General features: G+C 39.5%; 1 protein-coding gene across 1 annotated transcript in view; it reads left to right on the top strand.

Annotated features, from left to right (window-relative positions):
* Positions 1–24,526, top strand: part of si:ch211-191a24.3 (tensin-3) — a 62,384-nt gene extending 37,858 nt beyond the window's left edge. Inside the window, 11 exon segments of the mRNA XM_022200738.2 lie at positions 14,045–14,201; positions 14,767–15,221; positions 16,689–16,772; positions 16,921–17,052; positions 17,280–17,375; positions 17,772–17,849; positions 19,840–19,917; positions 20,068–20,236; positions 20,342–20,410; positions 20,576–20,605; positions 23,069–24,526. Of these exon segments, the coding sequence (XP_022056430.2) occupies positions 14,045–14,201; positions 14,767–15,221; positions 16,689–16,772; positions 16,921–17,052; positions 17,280–17,375; positions 17,772–17,849; positions 19,840–19,917; positions 20,068–20,236; positions 20,342–20,410; positions 20,576–20,605; positions 23,069–23,210 (1,490 nt within the window). The 3' untranslated portion in view covers positions 23,211–24,526.
* Positions 24,527–24,744: the final 218 nt, after the last annotated feature.

The following is a 24,744-nucleotide window of genomic DNA, read 5'->3' as shown; positions in this document are numbered from 1 at the left end:
GTTAAAATATGAGAAGACAACCTAGTGCTATTCTCACAGCAGGGACATTTTGCAGTCTTATGAAAGCAAAGGGTATAGTGCAGGATTGTGTGAAATACCTACTGGGTAATTCCTTGAGAAACTACATATATTTCTGCTGATGTTTCAGTCCAGGTATACCCTTAAGACTGGATTACAGCCTGCTCTACAAAATGAGCTATAGCCACCTCAAAAATATTACCTTTGCTTAACATTAAGACTGGAAATAGGGAGAAACCGCTAAGGTCTGTGCAGACGTAAAAATTAATCTGCCTCTTAGTGGACGAAACAAAAAGTATAAGATATTAATTCAATAGCTTCAAAATGTCAAACTATTCCTTTAACACTGGGATGAATGCAGCAGGTTCCACTGCTTTTGGTTGATCTCAGCAAACTTTGAATTGATAAATGAGCAGCACAGATGGACATGTCATATAATCTCCTGTGATACGGAGGTTACACTTAGGCATGCAGCACATGCTTCCACTACGACAAAAGTCAACTCAAGACAATTCAATTCATCAGGAGTATTATGGTGTATTTAATGATGTGCTAAGATTAGACACATGACAGGAGACACTGTCAGTGTGTCTGCATGCCTTTGTCTCTGTGTTTTTGGCAAGCAGATGGTGGGAGTGGAAACACATGCCCTGAAAGAGAGGCCATTGATGCCCCTCACACCCCACCACCTCCTCTTTCGCTCTCTCTGCTCCATAAAAGGCCGCATGTGACCTCTGACCTCACTAGAATCCATTCTGATTGGGAGAAAGAACTAGCAGCGGCCCGGTAGGAACAATGCTCAGTGGTCAGTAAAAGGGAAGGAGGGAGGGAGAGATGGAGAAGGGGGGGAGAAATTCCCTCCTTCTCTCCTTCTGTCCCTCCCTCCATACAAACCCAGAAGCTGAGTGGTGTCACAACAAGCCAGGAACAAACGGGGAGCTCATTTTTCCATCTGGGGGACCGAAGGAATTGGGCATGGCAGCGAAACCATCCAGCCCCTAAAAGAAAAAAAGCAAAAAAAAAACAAACTCTGAGCTGAGCTTGGATTGCTTTTTAGTAGAGAGAAGTTAAAGAGCGAGAGAGAGGAGGAGATTCTTTGTAACAGGGAGGGTTTCATTGACGCCGGGAGGCACAGCGTAGCAGAAAGAGACTGAGACTTTGCAACAGGAAGGTGAGACCCTGGAAGTTTTGGGGTAAACAGGAAACTGACAAATAACGGGATAACTTCTGAGAGAGCCACCATCATGACTGCATCTCTCGGTATGTACGTGCATGGACACATGTACCAGAAAGTTTGAGAGATTGTGTGTGATTGAATGATTTTGAGTGTGTTATAAGCAGGCTGGAAACCACAAAAACACATGAACACCTTTCCCTCATTCTGTTTGTATTTATTTTATTTTATTTTATTTTTTAGTTTTCTGCTTATTCTATCTCTTGTTTATGCAGTGTTATCTTTCCTCTGTCCCTCCTGGGAATTTTGAAGGAGAGAAACACTGCTCTCCCCTTTCCTCCAGGCCTTTGGTATTTGGTGAGTTTCTGGAATGTCTCTCTTTTCTAAACATCCCCCTTGTCTTCAAAAGCTCACCTTTCTGTCTCTTCTTGTGCATGAAAATGCATTTTTATGTTGTATATCTACTGTTCTGGACTGAAGTGTCTGCAGCCTGTCTGACTTCTCGCTCTTGGTGGGATGGTGAGGTGGTTTGTTCCACTGCTGCATTCATGATCTCATCCTGTTAAAGGCTATTTTGGCATCCACCACGCAGTCATGAAAAGCTGATGTATTGGTGGTTAACCAAGGGAGGCCATTTCCCCCATTTTTTTGTACTATTGACCTGGATTGAACTGAAAATCCTTTGAAGATTCACATTTTTGCTGGGGTGCTTACAGCTGTAGAGGCTTCCCACAACCCCCTGAGATGTCATGCTCGATAAACCAAGCCACAGCTTAAATAGTTTTAAATGTTTACAGCAGTTTTCTTTATAGTCTGTGCAATGCTTTTTGAAGGTTTTGAAGTCATTTGTTGAATCTAGAATAATTGGAGCTGCCTGGATACAAAAAAGGAGGCATTTATACCAGTGAATCTAGAGATTTATTAGCTGAATCTGCAGCTTCCTCTGGCTTTAAGGGGCTTTATAGTGAACTTCTGATCGTTGTTTAACTGCCTGACAATAACTTTATTGTTCTGGTTTCCCTGATGGCTCTCATGCGGCCACCTTTTGAGAAAATGCTCTAAAGAATCACTTTACACTACCTGCTCAGCTGCAAACAAACCCAGTGAACAACTAGCTGGTGAATATAGTTATAGGGCTAAAGGAGAGTAAATGTTAGACATGGAAACAAACGTAACTCCAAATGAAAAAAAAATAATGTTGCTCAGCATCTGCAGGATGCTGTAAGCAGCTGTTTGCTAACAAGTTCACATCCACTTAAAAGATCAAATTCTATCATTTTACTTCATTTATAGAACAAATGTAAAAAGACAACGAATGCTGAACAAAGGGCTTTAATAATGGAGAAACAATTGTGGAAAGCGCTTCTTCATCCTTGGATTTGACGCCAGTAAGTAGGTAGACTGGAGAGCAGTGACTGATCAGCTGATCTGTGGGCTGATGATATGTCAGCGTTGTGTTCACAACTTGTATCTGCTTTACTCCAGCAGCCACAAAGCGGTTATTGTGGATTGACAAAGAAGTAATGACAAATAAATATGATTAGGTATATTTCAGCTGCTTTGTGTATATTAAGTGAAACTTTGCAGAAAGCAAACAAAACTAGAGTTGAAACAATTAGTTAATTACTGATTGATCAAATGGTTTTATCATTCTGTACTTGTAACTTTAGATTTATGATGTCTTGATGCTTTTCTTTGTTGTTATTATTTTCAGGTGAATTTTTTTTTCTCTTTTACACTGATACAATGACCATATGTTGATATTCATATCAAGGCAAGGTACGTCATCAGCAAAAAAAAAAAAAAAGTCACAGCAGAGCATTTCTTTCTGCCTGGAAGCTGCAGTATACAGAGGATGGTCTCAGACATCTCAGACTTTTGGGGTTTCATATGTAACCAAAAGAACCAATCCTGTCAAACTGCATTATTCTTCAGAGTCTGGTTTGGGTTCGAACATGTATGACTGAATTTCTCCAATATTTGGGTAGAGTAGTTTTACAGGGTTTGAACAGATTCATAGATGAGCTAGTGTGCTCTCGCCAAAGTAAGAGGGGTGAGTGGAGAGAGAGCCAGGGACTTTGTATAACATAAAGTGTTTTTATTGTTTCCTGACCTAATATCCTGCAATGTGAAGGAATCACTTTCAGGTTAATCAGAAATGATATAGCTACACCCGTTTACACAGCAGAACTTTGTGTGATGCAGGTTGAAAACATTAACTACCACATGCGAGTTTGGAGAAAATTTCCTCTGGGACAAAATTGTTCATGAGAATTGTTCAAAGACACTGTACAGGCGTCTAGTATATGAGAGACATTTAACTTTTGCAGGACTGCAGGAAATTAAGGGCAAAGACGCAGAAAATTAAACCACAAGATGGAAAATGTTAACAACGGAGGGCCAGTTCAGGGGACAGACACTGAAATGGAAAGAAGAAAACAAGCATTTTGTTCTTCAGCATCTGTGCTGTCACAAGCTCAGCCTGTGTGAGATTTACCAGAACATCCATTGTCTCGCATGTAAACTCTGATGATGTAATGACGTCTGGTACATCTGTGGTTTACAGCAAAATAACAAAGCATGCGGGACTATAGGAAATGTGGGATCTATATACAGCCCATGAGACTTCTGTGTAAGAGCAGCAGTGCAGCAAAGATGCAACATGAGGCAGTGTAGACCAGCAACAGAACCATGTCTGCAGCATGTGTAATTTGAGGTTAAAATTAGCTGCAGCTGTGGCTATGGACAATTTCAGTCAAAGACACATTTCTATAAGGAAGCAATGAAGTATACTGTATTGTATTGATTCCAGTAGGTGTAGGACCTCACTAAGGTTGCGACATGTCTCTGTCCCTGTTTGTGGTAGCTGTGAACAGGATCTCAAGACAAAGCTGAGGGGAGAAGAATGTCTACTTTGGGAACCTCAGAGTCATATCTTTGCTTTTTGCAAATTGCCTGGTTCTGTTGGCTTCATCAAGTCATTACTTTCTGAGGCATACAGCACCTCTGCGTTGGGGGTGAGTTGCTGCCCCAAACAAAGTAGTTTAGATATGTTGAGATCTTGTTCATAAGTGATGGAAAAGTGGGAGGTGAGATGGGCAGATGGATTGGTGCAGCATCGGGAGTATTGCACGCATTATAGCAGACTGTCATGGGAAAGAGGGAACTCTCCATTTACCAACTGATAGATGTTCCAACCCTCACTAATTGTTTGAAATGATTGTCAGAGACTGGAATACTTAAGAAACAAGATGTCAAAGTGAGTTTCCTCCGTAGGGTGGCAGGGCTCAGTGTAGCGATAATGTGCGGAGCTTAGATATTTTCAGGGAGCTTGGAGTATAGCTGCTGCTCCTTAACATGAAAAGACGCTAGCTGAGGTGGTCTGGGCATCTGATTAGGATTCTTCCAGGGTGTCTTCTTTTGGAAGTTTTCCAGGCACTCGAGGAAGCTCTGGGGTAGACCGAGAACTCTATGAATGGATTACATATCTCATCTGGCCAGGGAACATGTTGGGATCCCCCAGGAGGGGCTGGAAAACATAAGGAGAGGTACAGCCTACAAAGGACAGTCAGGACTGTAGAGAGAATCACTGGGGCCAACCTGCCTTCCATACAAGATTTATATATCTGAAGTTAGAAAATGATCAGGTTGCAACAGCCACAAATAAGAACTGTTTCTTCCCACAGGCCATCAATAGACATATATGTCAGTCTCAGGACAAGACCACCAGATTTTGAATCCCAATTATGAACCTCATACCTGTTCATATTTATTTCTAGCAGCAGTGTCCTCTGTTGCTCTATAAGGTTTTAGTAGTTATTGTTAATAGTCACATTTTGCACTAAATTTAGGATCATTTTAATTTTTGGACAATACTTTGGTTTAATTTAAACATGCTGTTTTACACATATCTGTAGCTGTACATAGGTAAACACTTTGAGAGCAACAGGAGTGAAATTATTTGTTGTGTACACATACTTGGACAGTAAAGCTGATTCTGATTCCAATGTGATACAAGCTTCTCAGTAACTAACACTAGTATTGTACATGCAGGTCTCCAAATTATTAGACATTCATTAGGTACAAATGTGTAAAATTTGAAGTTTACAAATGCTACAGTGTTGAAAAAAATCTTATAACCCACGATGTTTAAAACCTAAACATTTGCTTTCACAACCAAATAAATCATCTATCAAAGCAAGAAGACAGCAGCTATCTTTTGACTCACATTTTGATAGTTATGCATGTAAATATCTTTACCTAAGAAGTAAGAAAGAAAGAAACAGTGTGACGCCTACAGACACGTATGGATCCACCAGCAGGAGAAAAATCCTGATCTTTTTTGCAGATGGGTTAAGTCTCAGGTAGTTCATTTTGCTTGAAAACATGATCAAATATCTGGGACATTTTCAACTGCAAACTTCCCTGATGAATGAAAAACACGGCATCTTCAGCTGGAGGAAAATAAAATGGTATACAGACAGAAGTAGAACTGTGTTGTTACTGTTGCTAGTGGAACCTGTCTGAGTGAAACCATGCCACAAGGCTATGAAGTCATTATCAGAATACTTTAGACACCAATAAAACCCTCAGTGATGATGGTATTCTCTTCAAACACAGCCTTGTTTACTGTCACCCTTCACCCTGTTTATCTCTTGCCACTTCGTTGGCAGTGTTGTTATTCTTTACTCCTTCAGCTGGCTAGTTCCTGGGCCTCTCCTCTGCCATGCTACTGAGCCGATAAAGCTGTCGGTTCGAAAACCAACAGAGGACTGAGAAATCTGATTTACTGTTGACCCCTTGCTAGTCTGTCCTCCCTACAGAAATATGTTCAGCTTGGACTCTCAACTTCTAAATAGCAGGGAGAGGAGGTAAAACACATAGGACTGAGGTTGATTGATTTCTATTAAGGAGAAAAAGCTGCACCGGACGGCTGATTGCGCTGTGATATTGCCAAGAGATACTGCAGAGAGAGCATGCATGTAGGCTGTAGTGTTGGTAGTTTATTGCTGACATCCCATGTGCCACATTAAATGGTAACCAGAGTGGAAACGTTTTAGAATGCTGCATACAGTCTAAACTCTAAACAGGAATTTTACTGGTTTCCACCAACTGGCTTCATTACTAAAAACAGAAAATGTCTATATATAAAGTTTCATTGTGGCAGTGTGTGTTCCGCCTTCCCGCTCACCCTCAGCAGTTTGTAAACAGGAAACAGAGTTTAATTCATCCAAGTGAACATTTTGGCAGAACTTTATTTGGAAATCAATGTGCAATTCAGGATTGAAGCATCATTAACATCAATGTCCAGTACTGACTATTTGTCCTATTAGAGATTAGCCTGTAAATTTACTGTAATGATCAAGAAGTTTGGCCGAAGTCTAATCTATTTTTAAATGAATATTGCTCAGTAATGCAGAGCCTCAGTGGATCTTTGGCCAGCAGCAGGTGTCTTCCTCCTTCTTTTTTTCCCCCTCTTCCGTCTGTCCCCCTGAGAAGCTGCAGCCTGTGATTGCTGTGAACAGCTGTAACAAACTGCAGACCTTCTGACCTGTCAGCCTCAGTCTGAGCGTCTGTGGAGACTGGATGTTTGCATTCACATTCCTGTGGTCAGCAGGGTGTTTATCCAGCATTACTGCATGCGCATCATTGTGTTTATGCATGTGTGTAGGCTCACCCTTCTTTGCTGGGATGAACAAGACAATGAGTTTCTTTGTCAGATAAAACATGTGACGACTGAATGTTTTTCATCTTTCTCTTTGTTTCTTCTGTATTTCTATTCATGCCATCCTGCTTATGCAACAGACAGCCTGGTCTCAGGAGGGAAATATTAGTTCCAGATAACCTTCCTGCAGTTTTATTGATTACTGAGATTTATCTTTGTTCAAAGCATGAAGGTATGCACACGTTTGCAGTCGGAGCCATCCAGCTGTCACTCTTTGTAATCTGGAATGTGTGTATGTTATGGGTTGAGGGGGGTTGCTGGTGGTGGTTGGCAGTCGTGCCCACATGGGTTTGTGCCATCTGGAAAAGGTTTTGCACAGTTCGACCGTAAACTGAAGAGGCTTTGTGTTCAATCAATGCTATGCACAAGGGAAGAGAAAACAAACTGAAGGGAAATAGCACTCTACGTTTTCAGAAAATGAAGAAACAATCCGCAGTTTAAAAGATAATCAGGTGTCTTGTTCAGCTGATATAATGATTACCATCTTAGCTTTATATATTATGCCAACATTTGCTAGTTTGAAACAAATTACTTGACAGATTGGGCTGATGGAATTAATAAATGTCGTATTGAACAAGTTTAAATTTGGGTCTGAAAAAGCTGGAACAAAAATCAAGTCATCACTAACGTTATTACAGCGCATCATGAGGGGAACATGAATATTTACACAAACTTCCACATCAGTTTATTCAGACGTCATGGTATGGGCAGTCCTACAGAGATTACACAGTATACAGATTGAGAAATGTAATGTGGGGCCAAATTTCAAAACATCACCTTAAGCATTAAGCTGTTAGAAAGTTAGCATGCCATGCTAAAAGCAGCTCAGGCAGAGCTAGAGGATGGACTTCCTTCTTTCAAATTAGCTGTGTGGCAAAATATTAGGTTTCTATTGAAATATAACAGCATAAGCATAAGAGAGCAAGTGGTGGATCAGATGAGGACAATGCAATCTGCACATATGTAGACTTACAGAAAAGTTATAAAACAGCTTTAAAAAGTACTCATCTGGCCCCTCATGCACTCGATGATTTGACAGTGGGACAATCCTAAGCTGTCATTGCACTTCTCGGGAATGCACCTCAAAGTCTATGATTGTGGAGACTGAAACTGGGCTAATGAGCTGCAGAGTGTCAACACCCTCTGATGACAAAGGGAGGACATCTTTACTAGTGCAGTGCCCTTTCATAGCAGCCTGGAGCACCCAAAAAAAACCATTGAAACCCAATTCTCATCCGATCCTCCACACTCCCACTCCATCATCAAGCATAGCTCAGTGTGGAGTCACACTTATGGCCATGAGGGGCTCTTATTGAAGCATTAGGATGTAAACACACCAGTACTTTGTAAGTTGGAAGTCCCTGTCTTTTTCCTATGAAAATAGGAATTTTCACTCAGCATGTGTGGGTGGTGCTTCACATTGCTGTCCATCACCTGCTGGAAAATGCGTTGTTTCAATTTTATTGTCAAGATGGACAACAAAGGTTTTTCCAAAATGCTCCCACTTGTCTTCATTCTTTACCTCTTTCTAGAAAACTGCTGTGAACGGGCCCACCCACCAGGTAGCCAGAAGAATGCCCCTGAAGCAAGGCTTGCTACTGAGATGTCATTGCAAATCAACCACTAGTTGTTTAAGGGGGAGGGGGTAATGGTCAGTGCGGTTGCCACATTGTGAGATTTTGCTGTAGGGTACAGTTTGTCAGCCCTCGGGGGCCCCCTAAAGGCCTGGGGCCCCATGCAGTCGCCGTCCTTACCTTTTTTCAAACTGTACATCGAACTGTTGAGAAAGTGCAACAGAAACCTGCCAAAATATGACGAATCAAACAGTACACCTGCCAAGTGTGGAGTAGATGTTTACACAATTAGATGCTGTACTGGAGTGTGCTCAGTTTTACTGTATGTTCCATAGCTTCATAAATACTTTATTAATCCCCAAGGTGGAAACTGCATTGCTGTAGCAGCTAGCACGTAATCCAGTATTTTGCACATGGACAACATAATACTATCAGTAAGACAGAAGCAGAAAAAAAACAAACAGGAGTAAGATATAAGAATATCCAGTTCTTAAGTATACCATAAGTAAGTAAGTAGCAGTCATATCAGACAGTTGTAGAAATAAAGCAGTCCTGAAGGCTATTGCACTCCAAACACATGTAAAAATTTATCAATACCTGAAGAAATAAAAAGACAAAGAGGACTAATAAATAATAAATACACTTCTGTAAGAAGCCTTTGACCCTCCTGTTGTCTTCATTATCCGGCACCTGTCTGATAAAAATCCAAAAATTTAGCAAAAAAATTCCACAAATTTCAGAAAATTTGCAAACTCTCCAGGAAGAAAATTCCAAAAAGTCCTTAAAAAATTCCCTTAAAAATGTTAGTACAAAAAATCCCCCAAATTTGGCAGGGAAATTCTTGTAAATGTTATCAAAAATGAGTAAAAATCATCCAAAAAAATCCTAAAAATACCTACAGTGATTGCATATATGTCAGTAAAACTTCTAATATTTTCTTCAAGAACATTCCCAAAAAAAAAAAAAAACGAAATCCAGTGAATTTTGCTTCATTTTGGTTTACTTTTTTTTGGGAATGTTCTTAAGAAACAATTTTTTTAACATATTCGCAAATTTTCCAAAAATGTTGAAAATGTGGACATCAGAAGTTTCACTGTGAAAATATATTATTTTCCACATTGTCAAACTTTAAAACAGGTCAGTTTGATTCCATTTTAAGTAAAATAGGCAAGAGTTGTGCCATTTAGAATAATCTATTTTTCGAAATATTCGATACGTTCCTCATACGCTGGCTCTATACACTACAATGTGACAGCGCCATGAGAGACAGAGAAGGCAGAGTTACTGGCAGAGTTTTCAGAATTAAGTGAACTGACTTGTACTCTGTGTCACATTCAGCACAGTTGCTCTGTGTCTCTGGGATCCTTCAGTCATGTCTGTGCAGCTAGAAGTGTGTAGCTGTGGATACTGCAGAGCATGGATGCAGGAGGCGAAAGGTGTGTGAGGGTGTAATGACGACCTGCGGAGAGTCTTCTCTGAGGTCAGAGGTCGGTGTGAGGTCAGTTATCGTTGCCACAGTTCGGACTGTTCTGTCATTAAGACAAGCTGGGATGAGCAGCAGATGTGACAAACCACAGTGAGGAGACTTGGCCGTGGGAACAGAGAGGAACGAAATGCAACTGCTTTCTGGGAATCATCCCGAGAGAGAAGACTGACAGTGACTGTGGGAATGTTTGAGGAATCCTGCGGCCCTCCCTTCGGTCTGTGTTTGTGTTGGTTCCCTGTAAACAACAACATCAAATAAAACCATGGCCTGTGTTTGCCGTCTGAGCTGTGCATTAGTGGAGGAGTGCGTGTGAGTTGTCAGTGATATTTAGGTGTAATTAGAGGCAGAACACAACCTAACCTGCTCTGGACTCTTCACCTTTAACCTCAGAAAGTGCAAGTTGCCAGCTGTTTGTGTTAGGCATGTCATATACTCCAGGTAATACTGCACTAAACCGTCCTACACATTTGAAACTTTCACTAATTATCTGACAGCTTTAGTTACCAGTTACTTTACAAATTCATATTTTCTTTTACACAAATGAAATGAAGAGCTCAAAAATATTTTTAATTATCATAAAGTAAACTATTGGTCAATGAACTGATTTAAGTCAAATTAATTAGAGACAAATTTTATAATTATTTATGTCATTTTTAATGCAAAGATTCAAACATTGAATGGCTTCACCTTCTCCGCTTAATTTCTAAAATGAATTAGCATGATTACTAAAGTTATAATAATGAGTATTCTTATTACTACAAATATTAAGTGTAAAGATTATTTGAAGACATTTCCTTCAACTTATGAACTTGAGTACTACTGGTTGGACATAACAAGCTTTTGTGATGTGTGAATCTTGAATTTCTACATACCAAAAAAATCAATCAGTTCATCAAATTTTAAAAATATTTATAAATTAGCTCCACTTTAACCATCTACAAGAGCAATATCTTGTGTGAGTAATATTAATCAAGTGATATTTAACATTATTAATAAATATTTTAACACTTGTACGTGTCATTTGCCTCCATTAAGAGTGCTTTTTCTTGTTTTGCTTTAAGTACACTTACCAGATGAGATGTTACTACTTTTACTGAAGTATGAAATCCTGGGGTTACATTCAGCTAATTATGAATCAACCAAAAAGACACAAATGGGATTTTTATTAAAAAAAAAAGTATTTTATTTTTTACAAAATGCAACCGTTTACATTTATATTGAAAGAATAATCACAAACTCGACAGTTTAATGATGATTAAAAAGTAGCATAAAGTAATGTGTTTGTCCTCATTCATTCAGTTCTTTTTTTTTAAACAGACCTAATCAATAAGCTGAGTTTTAGCAAAGCATCTGTTTTTGTATTTTTATCCAACAGGTAAATTACTGAGGTCTTTCATGTAAAATAGTGACAGCCATATTTCATATGTACAGAAACAACTTTCTGTATACATCAAAAAGAGGACTAAATCATGACAGTAATTATTTACATTCATGAAAATGAAAGAGCATTCTCTATTGCAGCAACTAAAAATCACACAAATCACAAAATCACAAGCAGAAATGTTATTAAAACTTACAGCATATTCAATGATTCAACTCAGTAAATAAATTACATATTTAAAAAACAGATCAAATACTTTGCTTTTTGGAACTTTCTAGCTGCAAAACAACTGCAGCTATCAAATGGAGTAAAATCTTGAACACTGCAAACTTTCTCCCTGAAAAGTAGTAAGGAAATGGATTAACATAAGCAAGTGAAAAACACATAATCCAGTATAAGGTGTATTTTTTTTACTTACAGACAATGAACATACTAAACGTAACTTTCAGCATGTTTAAGCAAGTACTGCTCAGAGCAGCTGCCAGTAAATTCACACTTTTGGACATCTGATACACTGTAGATAATGTCAGCACAGTGGAAATGTGTGTGGGAAACACTGAGCTGTGAGAAAGTTAGGTCAATAAACTGAAAGCATTTCAACATTATTCAGATTCTTTACTTAGAGATGCTCTATTATGAATATAGTTCTTGTGTCAAAAAATCCTAGGTGTATAATGGCTGGATTTGTCTTCAGGGGTCCTGTGGGCAAAAGTGAGTTTTGAGTTCTAATTTATTTTAGGAACAGACAATGGGCAACAAGGGCTGCACAGTGGACGTAGTGGTTAGTACTTTCGCCTTGCAGCAAGAAGATCCCCGGTTCAAATCCCGGGGTGGGCCTGGGATGTTTCTGCATGGAGTTTGCATGTTCTCCCTGTGCACGCGTGGGTTTTCTCCGGGTACTCCGGCTAAGTCCAAAAATATGCTGAGGTTAATTGATAATTCTAAATTGCCCGTAGGTGTGAATGTGAGTGTGACTGGTTGTCTGTATATGTAGCCCTGTGACAGACTGGCGACCTGTCCAGGGTGTCCCCTGCCTTCGCCTGAGTCACCTGGGATAGGCTCCAGCACCCCCCGTGACCCTAGTGAGGATAAAGTGGTGTATATAGAGAATGATGGATGGACAATGGGCAACAAAACTGTTAGGGCTTAAGTTGCTCAAAGTTTGTGAGGAATTTTCATTGAATGACTGGAAGAGCATTGATATAGAGTGAATTTGTGGACCGGGAAGAAGAATTTTGTTAAAATTAAGCAGGTTAACCTTGAGTTGTTTCCTGTTTTGTGTTCGTATAATGTATTTAGATACCAAAAGAATTCAGATTCGCTGAGCAGAAGGCCTTTTTTTTTATCTTATCATATACACATATACGATGTCATTATATAAACATAGACATTTATGCAGCACTCTGAATATTTGTACACTGGAACTTTATTTACATTCTTTGAATTCATTAAACCACATGTGGTTATATAATACCCTCGAGATGATGCTGCTTGTCCAATATGATCGCAAGCACAGCTGGAAGCTGAGCCCGAATTCGTCCATCTCCAAGCGCTTGAATGGAGGGAAGGAGCGGAAGAGGGGAGACCGCAGAGGGGGAGGCAGCCAGCCGAACAAGGAGGTCTTTATAATGATTGACTGTTTTCATGGTGACTCATACTTCACAGTCCTGTCTGTGGCCTGAGGAGGCCTGCCCTCGTGTTTGCTGAATGACACACTGCGTGTTCAGGATGTCAGGATGTCATGTTGGGATCTTTGGAGTGGCCTCCCTCCCACAGCACACACACTTCTGCCTCTACTGTACGCTGTCAGTCTCTGCTTCACAAGATTTGTTGCTTTGGTTTACCGCTATGTATCAAAGTAGAGGTTATATTGATTCTCAGCTTTTATCTTCAGATGTCAGACGAACTCCAGAAGTATACTGACTCCACCCATCATGTTCCAAATGTGTTCATTTGTGCTGATTGTTAACGTTTTAATGCTGATCCTGGACGTTTCATTCATGTATCCATTTCATTTGTTATTTCAGTTATGATGTTCTGCCAAATTAAAATCCTAATAAAGTAATTCACTACTCCAGGAAATATCCCCAAAATAAATAAGGTAAAATAAATAGTCTCATTTAAAACATGACAGGTGCATTACAACTCACTTACTGGTCCCACTGAAGGCAAACACAAATACCAGTCTGCAGTGAGCGGATATGGAACTGTGCCACTTTCTAGGAGTTTTTACAGTTAAATTCTGATTATTTTTATTATTTTTTTGAATATATTTTCAAAGGGGCTGCAAAGTGGCTTGGTAGTTAGCACGTTCGCCTTGCAGCTAGAAGATCCCTGGTTCACGTCCCCATCTTCCTGGGATCTTTCTGTATGGAGTTTGCATGTTGTCCTTGTGCATGAGTGGGTTTTCTCCGGGTTCTCTCGCTGCCTCCCACATCCCTAAAACATGCTGAGGTTAATTGATATTTCTAAATTGTCCGTAGGTGTGAATGCAAATGTGATTGTTTGTCTCTATGCGTAGTCCTGTGATAGACTGGTGTCCTGTCCAGGGTGTCGCCTGCCTTCACCCTAACTCAGCTGGGGTAGACTCCAGCCTTCATGACCCTGATAACGATTAAGCGGTATATATAATGAATGGATGTAGTTGGAGGTGATGCTTATAATTTTTTATTCCTCTGTTCCTCAGATTCTCGGAGTTTCCTGGACAGTATGAACCACACCAGCAGCTCCACAGAAGGGGAGCTGTTCAGGTCAGATGTGTCCGTCACTCCTACTTCCTGTCAGAGGATCTTTGGCTCCATGTGCTCAGTATCATCAGGCAGCCCCCTCCCTCACACAGACAGGTACACCACCATTCAACAACAACTCAGTTTCTAGGAACACCCTACTAATACTGTAGGGTCCTTAAACTCCCACAGTTCTTGGTGTCATGGAGTCCTGGTGTAGAGCCAGACCTCCCTGGAGGAATTATATATCTCATCTGGCCTGGGAACACCTTGTGTTGCCCTTAGGATGAGCTGGAAAGTGTTGCTAGGAAGAGGGTTGTCTGGAATGACCTGTTTAGCCTGCTGCCACCACAACCTGACCCCAGATAAGCAGAGGACAATAGATGGATAAATTGACAGTCGTAAAGAGTTTATATCTGAGAAACTGTTGCTTTGCTGTCTGTCTGTCTGTCTCAGTTGGACATCCATCTCCATCCATAGAACTGTGGTAGATCTTCATCAGTTTATTGCTTCTGCTGCCCCTTCAGATTAGGTTTTTACACATCGCTCATTCATTCATTTCCACTCCTCATGTCTTTTATGCTTTCATTTGTCTTAATTAATGTATGTCTTCCTGTATGATGCCTGTGTGTACCTGTATGCCTTCATTTCCACTTCTCATCCTCTTCTTTTTCCTCCATAGCTCCACTCCTCCTCCAGTGTGGCATGACCGGACTCCAAGCTCCCTAAACTCCCCATACCCTCCCCAGCCCTCACCCCCTCTCTCGCTCAGCACTCCCAATGCTCACAGTTCTCCCCGGGGGGCTCTGAAAGGCCTGGCTGGGAGTCGTGGGGTCCACAGGGGGACAGACAGCACAGACTTGTCCTCACTGTTGTTGGGGAACGGCGGCCTGGAGCACAGCCTGTTGGAGGCCATGGAGGGCCTCGGGAATCTGAACCTGGGGGGAGAGGGGGACCTCGCTCCGCTGCTGCCTGAGAAGAGAAGAGGGGGTGAGGGGGGAGACCTTGGCTCACACTCCCCTTCTTTGAGTGGGTTTTCCAGCCCTCACAGTGGCAGCAGTCTCAGTATCCCTTTCTCGTCTTCCATGACCTCCGACCCCCTCAGAGGACTCAGTGGGGTCCTGTCGCCTGGAGCAGGTACACTGTCCCAGATAGTGTCAGTCCGTGGCTTTAGTGCAGTGATCCTGTTTGTCTCTGGCTGAGAAATGATAAATTCCCTGAATTTCCAAAAAAAACATTGAGGTATTTTGTCTTTAACGCTGCAAATACTAGTTTGACAGAGAAAATTCAACTTTTCTTTTGCAGTGCTTTCAAATACTCTCCTCTATCGGCAGTTTGCTCAATCACTCAGCCAAATGTTGCAATAATATGATAATGTTTTTCCAAATCCAGAGTCTTTCACCCCTTGACAACACTCTAAATCAGCACTACTTGAACGATAAATTAAATTGATTCTGTTTATAGTACAGAGCAAACATCGCTGTAAGTGATGATGACGTTTAAAATATCCCTTCAAACCCTGGAAACAATGGGAATCAATGGAATTTTCTTATGCTAGGTAGCCCTCTGAAACACAAGCAGTTCCTGGTTGCCTTTTGCTCCTGTTTACTCCATGCAGTATATCAAAGCTTTATTGTAATACATTATTTTTAAAAGATGAAGCAAAGGTTGAATTTATTTGATTATTTGTTTTGTTACAATTGAAAATATCTGGAATCAGTATTTTTGAAAAGTCATGTCTCTACATATTATAAATGCTTGACTGTTTGCAACTTTATTTTGTTTCCACACTCCTTTCATCTCTGCTGTGTGTAAACATTACCTGTAGTTCACCCAAAAATCCCTACATTTTTGTCACAAGACTGTTCGGTAATGGCTTCAGTCAGCTTTGATGAGTTTTATACAGAATCTTATGGAAAGAGTTTATTTTTAAAGTAGAGTGACAAGATGGTGGGCCTACTGGTGAATTGTTGGTATTAACAGTTCATTCAGTTTTACTTTTGTGAGCAGAGAGAAGCATCATTAGAAACACTTTATTTAAGCAAAGCATTCAAAAAAAAACTTGAGAAATAAGTAAAGAATAATAAAGAAGTCAGGATTTTTACAATTTTAAAAGACACAAGTTACAAAATTGTAAGAAACAAAAAAGTCTTGATGTTTTAAATTATGGCATTTAATAATAATGAATAAGTTATAATGTGCAAGAAGATGTCTGATATGTTCAAAACACAGTAATACTTTGTCATATCAGTGAAGATTGTGTGCAGCCAAATCTGTGTTACTGACAAACTGTTTCTCATTGGTTCATTTATTGTTGGTTGTAGAAATAATTTTTTTTGCTGAGTCATCAGATGGTTTTAGTCCATTTAGCACTACAAACAAAAGTTAATTTAACTCCCTTAATTTACTTCAGTTAAGGGGTGGCATCATAAATCCCAGAGGCAGTCTAGACAAGTCAGTATAAAACTATTTAAAAGACTCCATACTTTCCTGCCCTTTTTGCAATGTCTATACTGACCCTTTAACCAGTCTTTCTATCTCCATTTTTTCTACTGCCTGATAATGCCTGAAACCTAACAGAGAGCTTTAATCTGTGTCTCGCAGACTTTGGCAGTAAGCAGGACACTGTGAAGTTTGTTCAGGACACGTCCAAGTTCTGGTACAAGCCCGACATTTCCAGAGACCAAGGTAAATATTGGTATTGGACCAGAGAGGCTAACAGCCACTTGTGAACAGATAATACACCCTTGTGCAAAGGTTTCCTCCATATACAGTCTGAATAGGATTCTAACTTTAGCTTGTCTCTCCTTCCTCCCTCTGCTGACCTACTGAACAGCCATCGCAGTGCTGAAGGACAAAGAGCCCGGCTCATTCATTGTCAGAGACAGCCATTCATTTCGTGGGGCGTATGGATTGGCCATGAAGGTGGCCACACCTCCTCCGTCAGTGCTGCAGCAGAGTAAAAAACGTGAGTGGAAAGTGCAAAAGTAAAATGCTCTATTCTATGTACATTAACTTTATAAAAATATTGAAGTTAAACTGAGCATTCATTTTGAAATGCATTTTGAAATGAAGCACTGTACAGTCAGCCCAGATAGCACATTGCTTCCTTATCAGTCTTTTTCTTTATACACATATTTTTTTAGACACATACAGGTGCACTTATGCTAACATCTACTGACCTTGTCTCTGCAGTAGGAGATCTGTCCAATGAGCTGGTGAGACATTTCCTGATAGAGTGCACACAGAAAGGAGTTCGTCTGAAAGGCTGCCCCAATGAGCCCTACTTTGGTGAGAATACTGCAGCTGTCCTCTGTGTGCTCAAAATAATTCCAGCTTCAGGTGCCATTTTGCTGAATAGTGAAAGAAGGAGATTACTATTTACAGTGAGGAGTTAAAAAACAAATCTTCGTACATAAATATATAGAAGCGAGCAGTGCATGGAAACAGTAAAATAGGAAAGATGGCACAACAAAGACTACAGCCCAGTGAGCTTCTTCCAGCTCCTCTGTTAAGAGTCCATCAGGGGGGGACTCAGTGAGGTTATAGCTGCACTGGAATCCAAGATTTTGTGTGTCCTCTTTCACCCTCTACTGGTCACTAGATAACAGTGCAAATGGATCCTTCTCAGTCTGTTCAACCGTTGCAATTTTGAAACGTTAATAATACATTTATTCTTTCTGACAGGAAGTCTCACAGCTCTGGTGTGTCAGCACTCCATCACTCCTTTGGCTCTGCCCTGCAAACTTATTCTGCCTGACAGAGGTAAACTGGGTTTCTGTGTCAAAATATGATTTTATATCACTTGATGGTATCACAAATACAGCTATATGTCATACCCTTCTGTTTGAGAGGCACTCAGAGTCCTCTTTAATGCTCTAAAACAAAACATTATTCTGGCTGTTTTTGTTTGCACCTCAATGGAAACAGTACAACCATATGATAGATAGACACAGAAAATTCAGAACTCTTTTCTGTGCAGTTCAACAAAGTTATAATGCTATAAGTTAAAAAAAGTTTTTAAAAAAAAGAAAGAATTTTTTTAGATATATGTTTTGTTTTTTTTGTTTTTTTTTAAAAAGGGCTGCACAGTGGGTCTGTAGTTAGCCCTGTTGCCTTGCAGCCAGAAGATCCCTGGTTTACATTCTGGCCTGGGATCTTTCTGCATGGAGTTTGCATGTTCTCCCTGTGCATGCGTGGGTTTTCCCCGGGTACTCCAGCTTCCTCCTACAGTCCAAAAACATACTGAGGTCAATTGGTAATTTTAAATAGTTCGTAGGTGTGCATGTGTGTTTGTCTCTATATGTATCCCTGTGATAGACTGGTGACCTGTTCAGGGTGTCCACTCTAAATTAGCTGGGGTAGACTCCAGCCCCCCATGACCCTAATGAGGATTATGTGGTGTATAAATAATGGTTGGATGGATGTTTTATACAAATTGAATATTAAAATTCTTGAGAATTCAGAATCAAAGTCTAACATTTTTCAAATGTCCACAAGTTCAATAATTTTTTTATAGCACCAATTACAATTCAGATTGTGTCAAGTCACTTTACAGAACTCATATACTTGAAGTATTAGAAACACTTGAAAACAATGTGAGCTCTACACACTATAGATACTTTACTTATATTTTTATCACAACTACAAAATATGTATTTTTCCCTCTGCTCTGCACATCAAGTCTAAAAAGATTTTCCACTTTGCTGAGTGTATCTTGCCACACCTTGTCTCTCTGTATGGCATTTTTGAACAAGCAGCATTTATTTTATTGATCAATCAAGTTTTATTTTGCACTCAAATCCTTTTAATTACATTTCCATACTTGTCTCCTGTCTGTTTTGAGTGAGTGCAGCCTGCAGTTCAGCCAAAAAGTCACAGATTTTGTCATGTTACTGTCACGTACAGCTGAGTCAGTCATGGTTCTCAGGTGTGCTAAGGAGGGCAGAATTTTTAGCACCTTACATGACCTTCTAGTGGTAAATTAGGGAATAACATGCATGTAGAATACAGACATTTTAATGACATATGACGATTTTAAGCTTAGATTTGATTAATTGTCCTACAAAACAGCAGAGCACAGCTCATTAGGTCAAGGACCACTGGAAAACTGGAAATCTAAGAATTGTGATGATGAGATCAGGGTTCAGTGGAGGCCACGGTGTCAGCTGTAGGACTCTTTGTTCCTCTTGCTGCTGTTCTTGTTCTTTAGGACTCCAGCTGTGCTAAGGCCGTGTTGTTATGCTGCACAATCAGCTTGTCGTTCTGCTTGAAATGCAAAACTCAGGTTTCAACACCACTTTTGACAAACTGCAGGCTGCTCTGTGTATCTTTATTTGTCCACATTAACAGTTGCAACCACTGAGAAACCTGTTGAATCTTTCTGATCACTGTTTATAATGTCATGACTGCTCATGCGTAGTCATTCGTTTTGCTGAAAAAACAATGCCAGAGAATTGTGGTGAGTGTTTGTTTCTAGCATTCACTGCTCAAGCACTGCTTGCCTTGCTTGCCCTGACTACAAATCCGATTTTATACAACATACAAGAAATCTGAGACAGAAAAAATTCCAAAAAATGGCCCAGAACAGTTAAACTGCTAGAATTTTACTTGTAATCTTTTAGCGATTGTCAGCCTTCCATGCAGTATATGTTCTTGACACAAAGCATAAGTTGCATGAAATTGAACAGTGTCTGGGTGCAGTTTGTGCATTTTTGCAAGTAAACTCATTGCTACTATTTTTTCTTGCGTGCAGATCCAGTGGAGGAGATAAATGACTCGTCTGCACAAACTGCAACAAACTCTGCAGCCGAACTTCTCAAACAGGGAGCAGGTACAAGACTCATTATTCACACATATACACAACACGTTCATTTATTTTTGACACACCTAGCCTCAGCCAAAACTTCAGACACAAGTCTCTTTTTGTTTCATAAATTCAGTAGATAGAAACTTTGTTTTCCTTGTATTTGTGGCTGCGTAGCGTGCAATGTGTGGTACCTGGGCTCTGTGGAGCTAGAGTCTCTGACGGGATACCAGGCAGTTCAGAAGGCGACCACGACAACACTCTCTATGGACCCTCCACCGGCCTCCACTGTCGTCCACTTCAAAGTGTCGGCACAAGGAATCACACTCACTGACAACCAGAGGAAGTGAGTGGTTGTGCACCTACAGCCCAGACACACACTTCCACACACATTCAACAGACTGCACAGGAATCACATGTTCTTACAAGCTCTCCGTCTTTGATCCTGCAGGTTGTTCTTCAGAAGACACTACGCTGTCAACACTGTAATATTCTGTTCTCTGGACCCACAGGGGAGGAAGTGAGTAGCTTGGTCACTGACTTAATGTTATGAAGCTTAATGCAATTTAGATGGTGGGTTTATATGCAGAAAATACTTTTTACAGAAGCATGATCAGACTTGTCAAGAAGCTGTGTCTTACTAATCTGACTGTGTGATTTTAATATGGAATTCTGTGTGAAACAGGTGGACGAGGGACAGCGGCTCCACTGCAAAGTAAGTTCATTTCACAAAAATGTTTTTCATGATGTTATTACCTAATCACCGGTGTATCATGATTGTATTGGTTTTTTCTTGCACTCCTAAGCGTCAAGGTTTAGTTATTGAAGGTCTACAGTTCAATCAAGAGTCCAAGCGAGTACATTAATGCATTTTTCCAGTTACACTGAAACTAACTCAAACCCTATCCCTAATCATGAAACTGGCTGAAATACTTGAATGTTAAATCTGATTCAGTTAATTTGAGATCCAGTGCTATCAAAACATGAGGTGTCTCACTGTGTCCTGTTGAAATGGCCTCATGGTTCCACACTCAGAGTACATGCTACCTCAGGGTGACTGTATAAAAAGGTAGAATTCATGTTAGTTACACCTACTGAAATGATCACACTCTTTAAAACTCTGATCAGGAAAAATTTTCCCCATTTTATTTCACCTTTGTTTGTACAGGGGCAACAATTTAAAAAAATACACTACCATTCAGAAGTTTTATTCAATGAAGATAACATTAAATGAATGATAAATCCAGTCTAGATATTGATTTTTAATGGAATATCTCCATAGGGGTACAGAGGCCCATTTCCAGCAACCATCACTCCTGTGTTCTAATGCTACATTGTGTTAGCTAATGGTGTTGAAAGGCTCATTGATGATTAGAAAACCCTTGTGCAGTTATGTTAGCTCATGAATAAAAGTGTGAGTTTACATGGAAAACATGAAATTGCCTGGGTGACCCCAAGCTTTTGAACAGTAGTGTAGATTACACAATATACAATGCACAGGCTCTGTGTAGGCAGTTACAAGCTGACAGAGATTGTTGACTGAAAATGTACTGAAAGTTAAAGTGACTGTGATTTTCATGTGACATAATATGGTAACGTCATACAGCTTTGTAGACAAATAAGGACCGATAGTTTTCTCACAGAGAAAGAAGGTCAGCCAACACTTTCATGTAGAATACAGTGAGTTATGTAGTTGTCTCCATGGACACAATGACTGAATTGTACAAGAAAGTGTACCTCAGACAGCGGTGTGTTAATGTTTGACATCCAGAACTGAGAAGAAACTGCGTCAGCAGTTGTCTTTCTGTGGTTCAGAGGGAAGCTGCGCTTGTTTTCATTTAAAAGTATTTCCTTGTAATGTTTTAAAGGAAAGGTCTTATCAGGTCAGAGGACAATATATTTGTATTGTGGAACTATTAATAATAAAACTAGAGTTAAAATCTGAAGGTTTATATAATCTATCTATCACTGGATCTGGAAAGTAGCATTACTCTTGTTTTATTTTAACTGAAAACTAATTTAGGAGAGTTGTAGTTTGTCAGTGGCACAGTGACAAGAATTAGCTGCATATATCAACTGAATAAAGATGACTTGTAGGTTGGATATATTAGTAGTGTCTTTTTATACTTATATTGTCTTTTATGGAAGTGTTTATATTGTCTTTATGGCTGAAACTGGGACCAGGGTCCAATTTCGTATTGTTGCATGTGCAAATGTGGAATGATATGACAATAAAGAACCTTTGACCTTTGACTTTTACAGTTGGACACAGAATCTAATTTATGTAAGTAGAGTATACAGGACTGGACCAAAACTTGATCCTTGTGGTAAAACTTTGGAAATTCAGATGCTTGCACTGTTGGTGAGAGTTCACATGCACATCCAAAATTTGTGGATAGAAGAGTTATTGAATGCAGAGTCCGCATAACCACTATGCTAAAACATCAGTGTTCCACATGTTTGGTAGTACTGAGAATGCACAGAATATGTAGATGTTAACCTACCTAACTGCACATGCAAGCAGACTCCAGCAGACTAAAAAATGAGTATAACAAGGTACACATCTTTGGTGTCTGCAGTTGTCTGTGTGCATGTCCACAAGGGATTATAATCAGGGCTTTGGAAGTCCTTGTACTGTACTTGAATTCAAGCAAGCTCTGTAGAGAACACACCTTTAAATCTTTCAGAGAGAGTTGCACACTTACCAAAACATTATCAGTATCAATTTAAATTACCACTCCATTCACTGATTAGAACCACAAGAACTCATCTCTGTGTTTTTTTTTTCCAAGAAAATATTTTCTTCCTCCCCAAAATATTTAGATGTGACTCTATATCCTCTGCAGAAGAAGGGTTACGGTTAGCTGCAAGGTGACATGATTGGTTCCTTGAGTTTGTTATATATGAAACCGCATATGTCTGGAACTCTGTCTTTGAGACTGTCAACATCATGCTGCAGTTTTCAGCTGGAAATGCTAAGTCATGAAGATGACTATTTGTTTAGCTCATATGTCTTCTAGCATGCAGAAAGAATGGGCATTTAAAAGATTCTTTTTTTTTAAAAACAGAATGGGATTTTAAACGTGACTGTTGTTTGCTCTTTATTGAAAACATTTCTTGAAAATTTCTCTGCTTCTGTGAGAATGTCTGTGAATCTTTGTCTCTTTCTTCCTCCCAGGATCTTTGGATTTGTAGCCAGGAAATCTCAGAGTGACACTGAAAACATGTGCCATCTGTTTGCTGAACACGACCCCGAGCAGCCGGCGAGTGCCATCGTCAACTTTGTGTCTAAGGTCATGATCGGGTCACACAAAAAGTAAAAAAATAAAAGAAACTGGAGCTGCAGAGGAAAGGACCTGGACTTAAAGAACAGCTTATGATGCCAACATTACATAAATATGAAAGATGAAGAGCCAAAAACACTCCAGCCCTCAATTCTGTTGATCCTTGCAGCAGAACTTGTGTATTTTGTACTGGATGCACTGCAGGATGTTTGCCACCAGAGGGAACCATCACTGCCACACAGAAAGTTGAACTCATCAGCAGGAGACTATAACTATTTCCATGCATGTTTCTGGAGCTTTTTCTTAATTTTTTTTAAATAAAATGTGTATATGAGCAAACACTTTTTCACAGAAGGTCTAGTATAAAAAACTATTTCTCTCTCTACTTTATTTGACCTCCACTACGGTTCAAAAGTTTGGGGTCATCCAGACAATTTCATGTTTTCCATGAGAACTCATACTTTTATTCATGTGCTAACATAATTGCACAAGGGTTTTCTAGTCGTCAGTTAGCCTTTTAACACCATTAGCTAACACAATGTAGCATTAGAACACAGGAATGATGGTTGCTGGAAATGTTCCTCTGTACCCCTATGTAGATTTTCCATTAAAAATCAGCCGTTTCCAGCTAGTATAGTCATTTACCACATTAATAATGTCTACACTGGATTTATCATTCATTTAATGTTATCTTCATTGAGAAAACTGCTTTTCTTTTAAAAAATAAGGACATTTTGAAGTGACCCCAACTTTTGAATGGTAGTGTATTTTTTTAAAAATTCATTCTAAATGTTCCTCTTCACACTGACTTTGCCTGTTTCTGGCAGTTAAAAGCTGCCCAGTGAAACATATGAAACCAGGAGAATATTAAATATTCTGCACATAAACATGCATTTTGAATTATATTATGATTCTGAAACCTTTCCTTGTTGCTAACACTGTGTAAATCAGGTTTCAACACCAGCTTTGGGCAAACAACAGGCTAATTTTTATATCATATCAAAACCAACAGTACTGTTGCCTGACAAAGCCAATACAGTGGTTGCCCTGTACTTAAGATGGATTTATTGTGTTGTGTTTGTATATTGCTCTAGATATTTATCCCTTTTACTGATGTGTAAAAGTCTCTGTTTTTCCTAAATGTACTTGTCATATATTTTTATATATTAACACAAACTGTACATTAGGATTAAAGGAAAATATATCACATATTGTTGTGGAAGAATATGATGTGATATTTTACATAACAGTAAGCTACTACATAATGTGCTCATCTATGCTTCTTGTATTACTAATATAGCTGTTAATATGTTAATTTACCAATAACTTCAATACAGACTTGTGTACAGTTATGGTGCCTTGATTTTCCCTTTTTTTCTCTAACAAGTGAACAAATACAGACATTGTGACAAAAAGTGTAAAAATGAACACATATAACACATTAACAGATCTTTTTTTTTTCAGATTTAGAAGTGGATGTTTGTAACAGGATCTCTGATTCTGACAACTCTGTCCACCAAAAGTATTTATGATTTTTTTTTTTTTTTTTATATGGGCAGGTCTTAAGTTA

This window comes from Acanthochromis polyacanthus, chromosome 4 (genome assembly GCF_021347895.1).
Source record: "Acanthochromis polyacanthus isolate Apoly-LR-REF ecotype Palm Island chromosome 4, KAUST_Apoly_ChrSc, whole genome shotgun sequence".
Classification (NCBI taxonomy): Eukaryota; Metazoa; Chordata; class Actinopteri; family Pomacentridae; genus Acanthochromis; species Acanthochromis polyacanthus.
The sequence above is the reverse complement of the archived record's forward strand: the minus strand, read 5'-3'. Positions and strand labels throughout refer to the sequence as shown.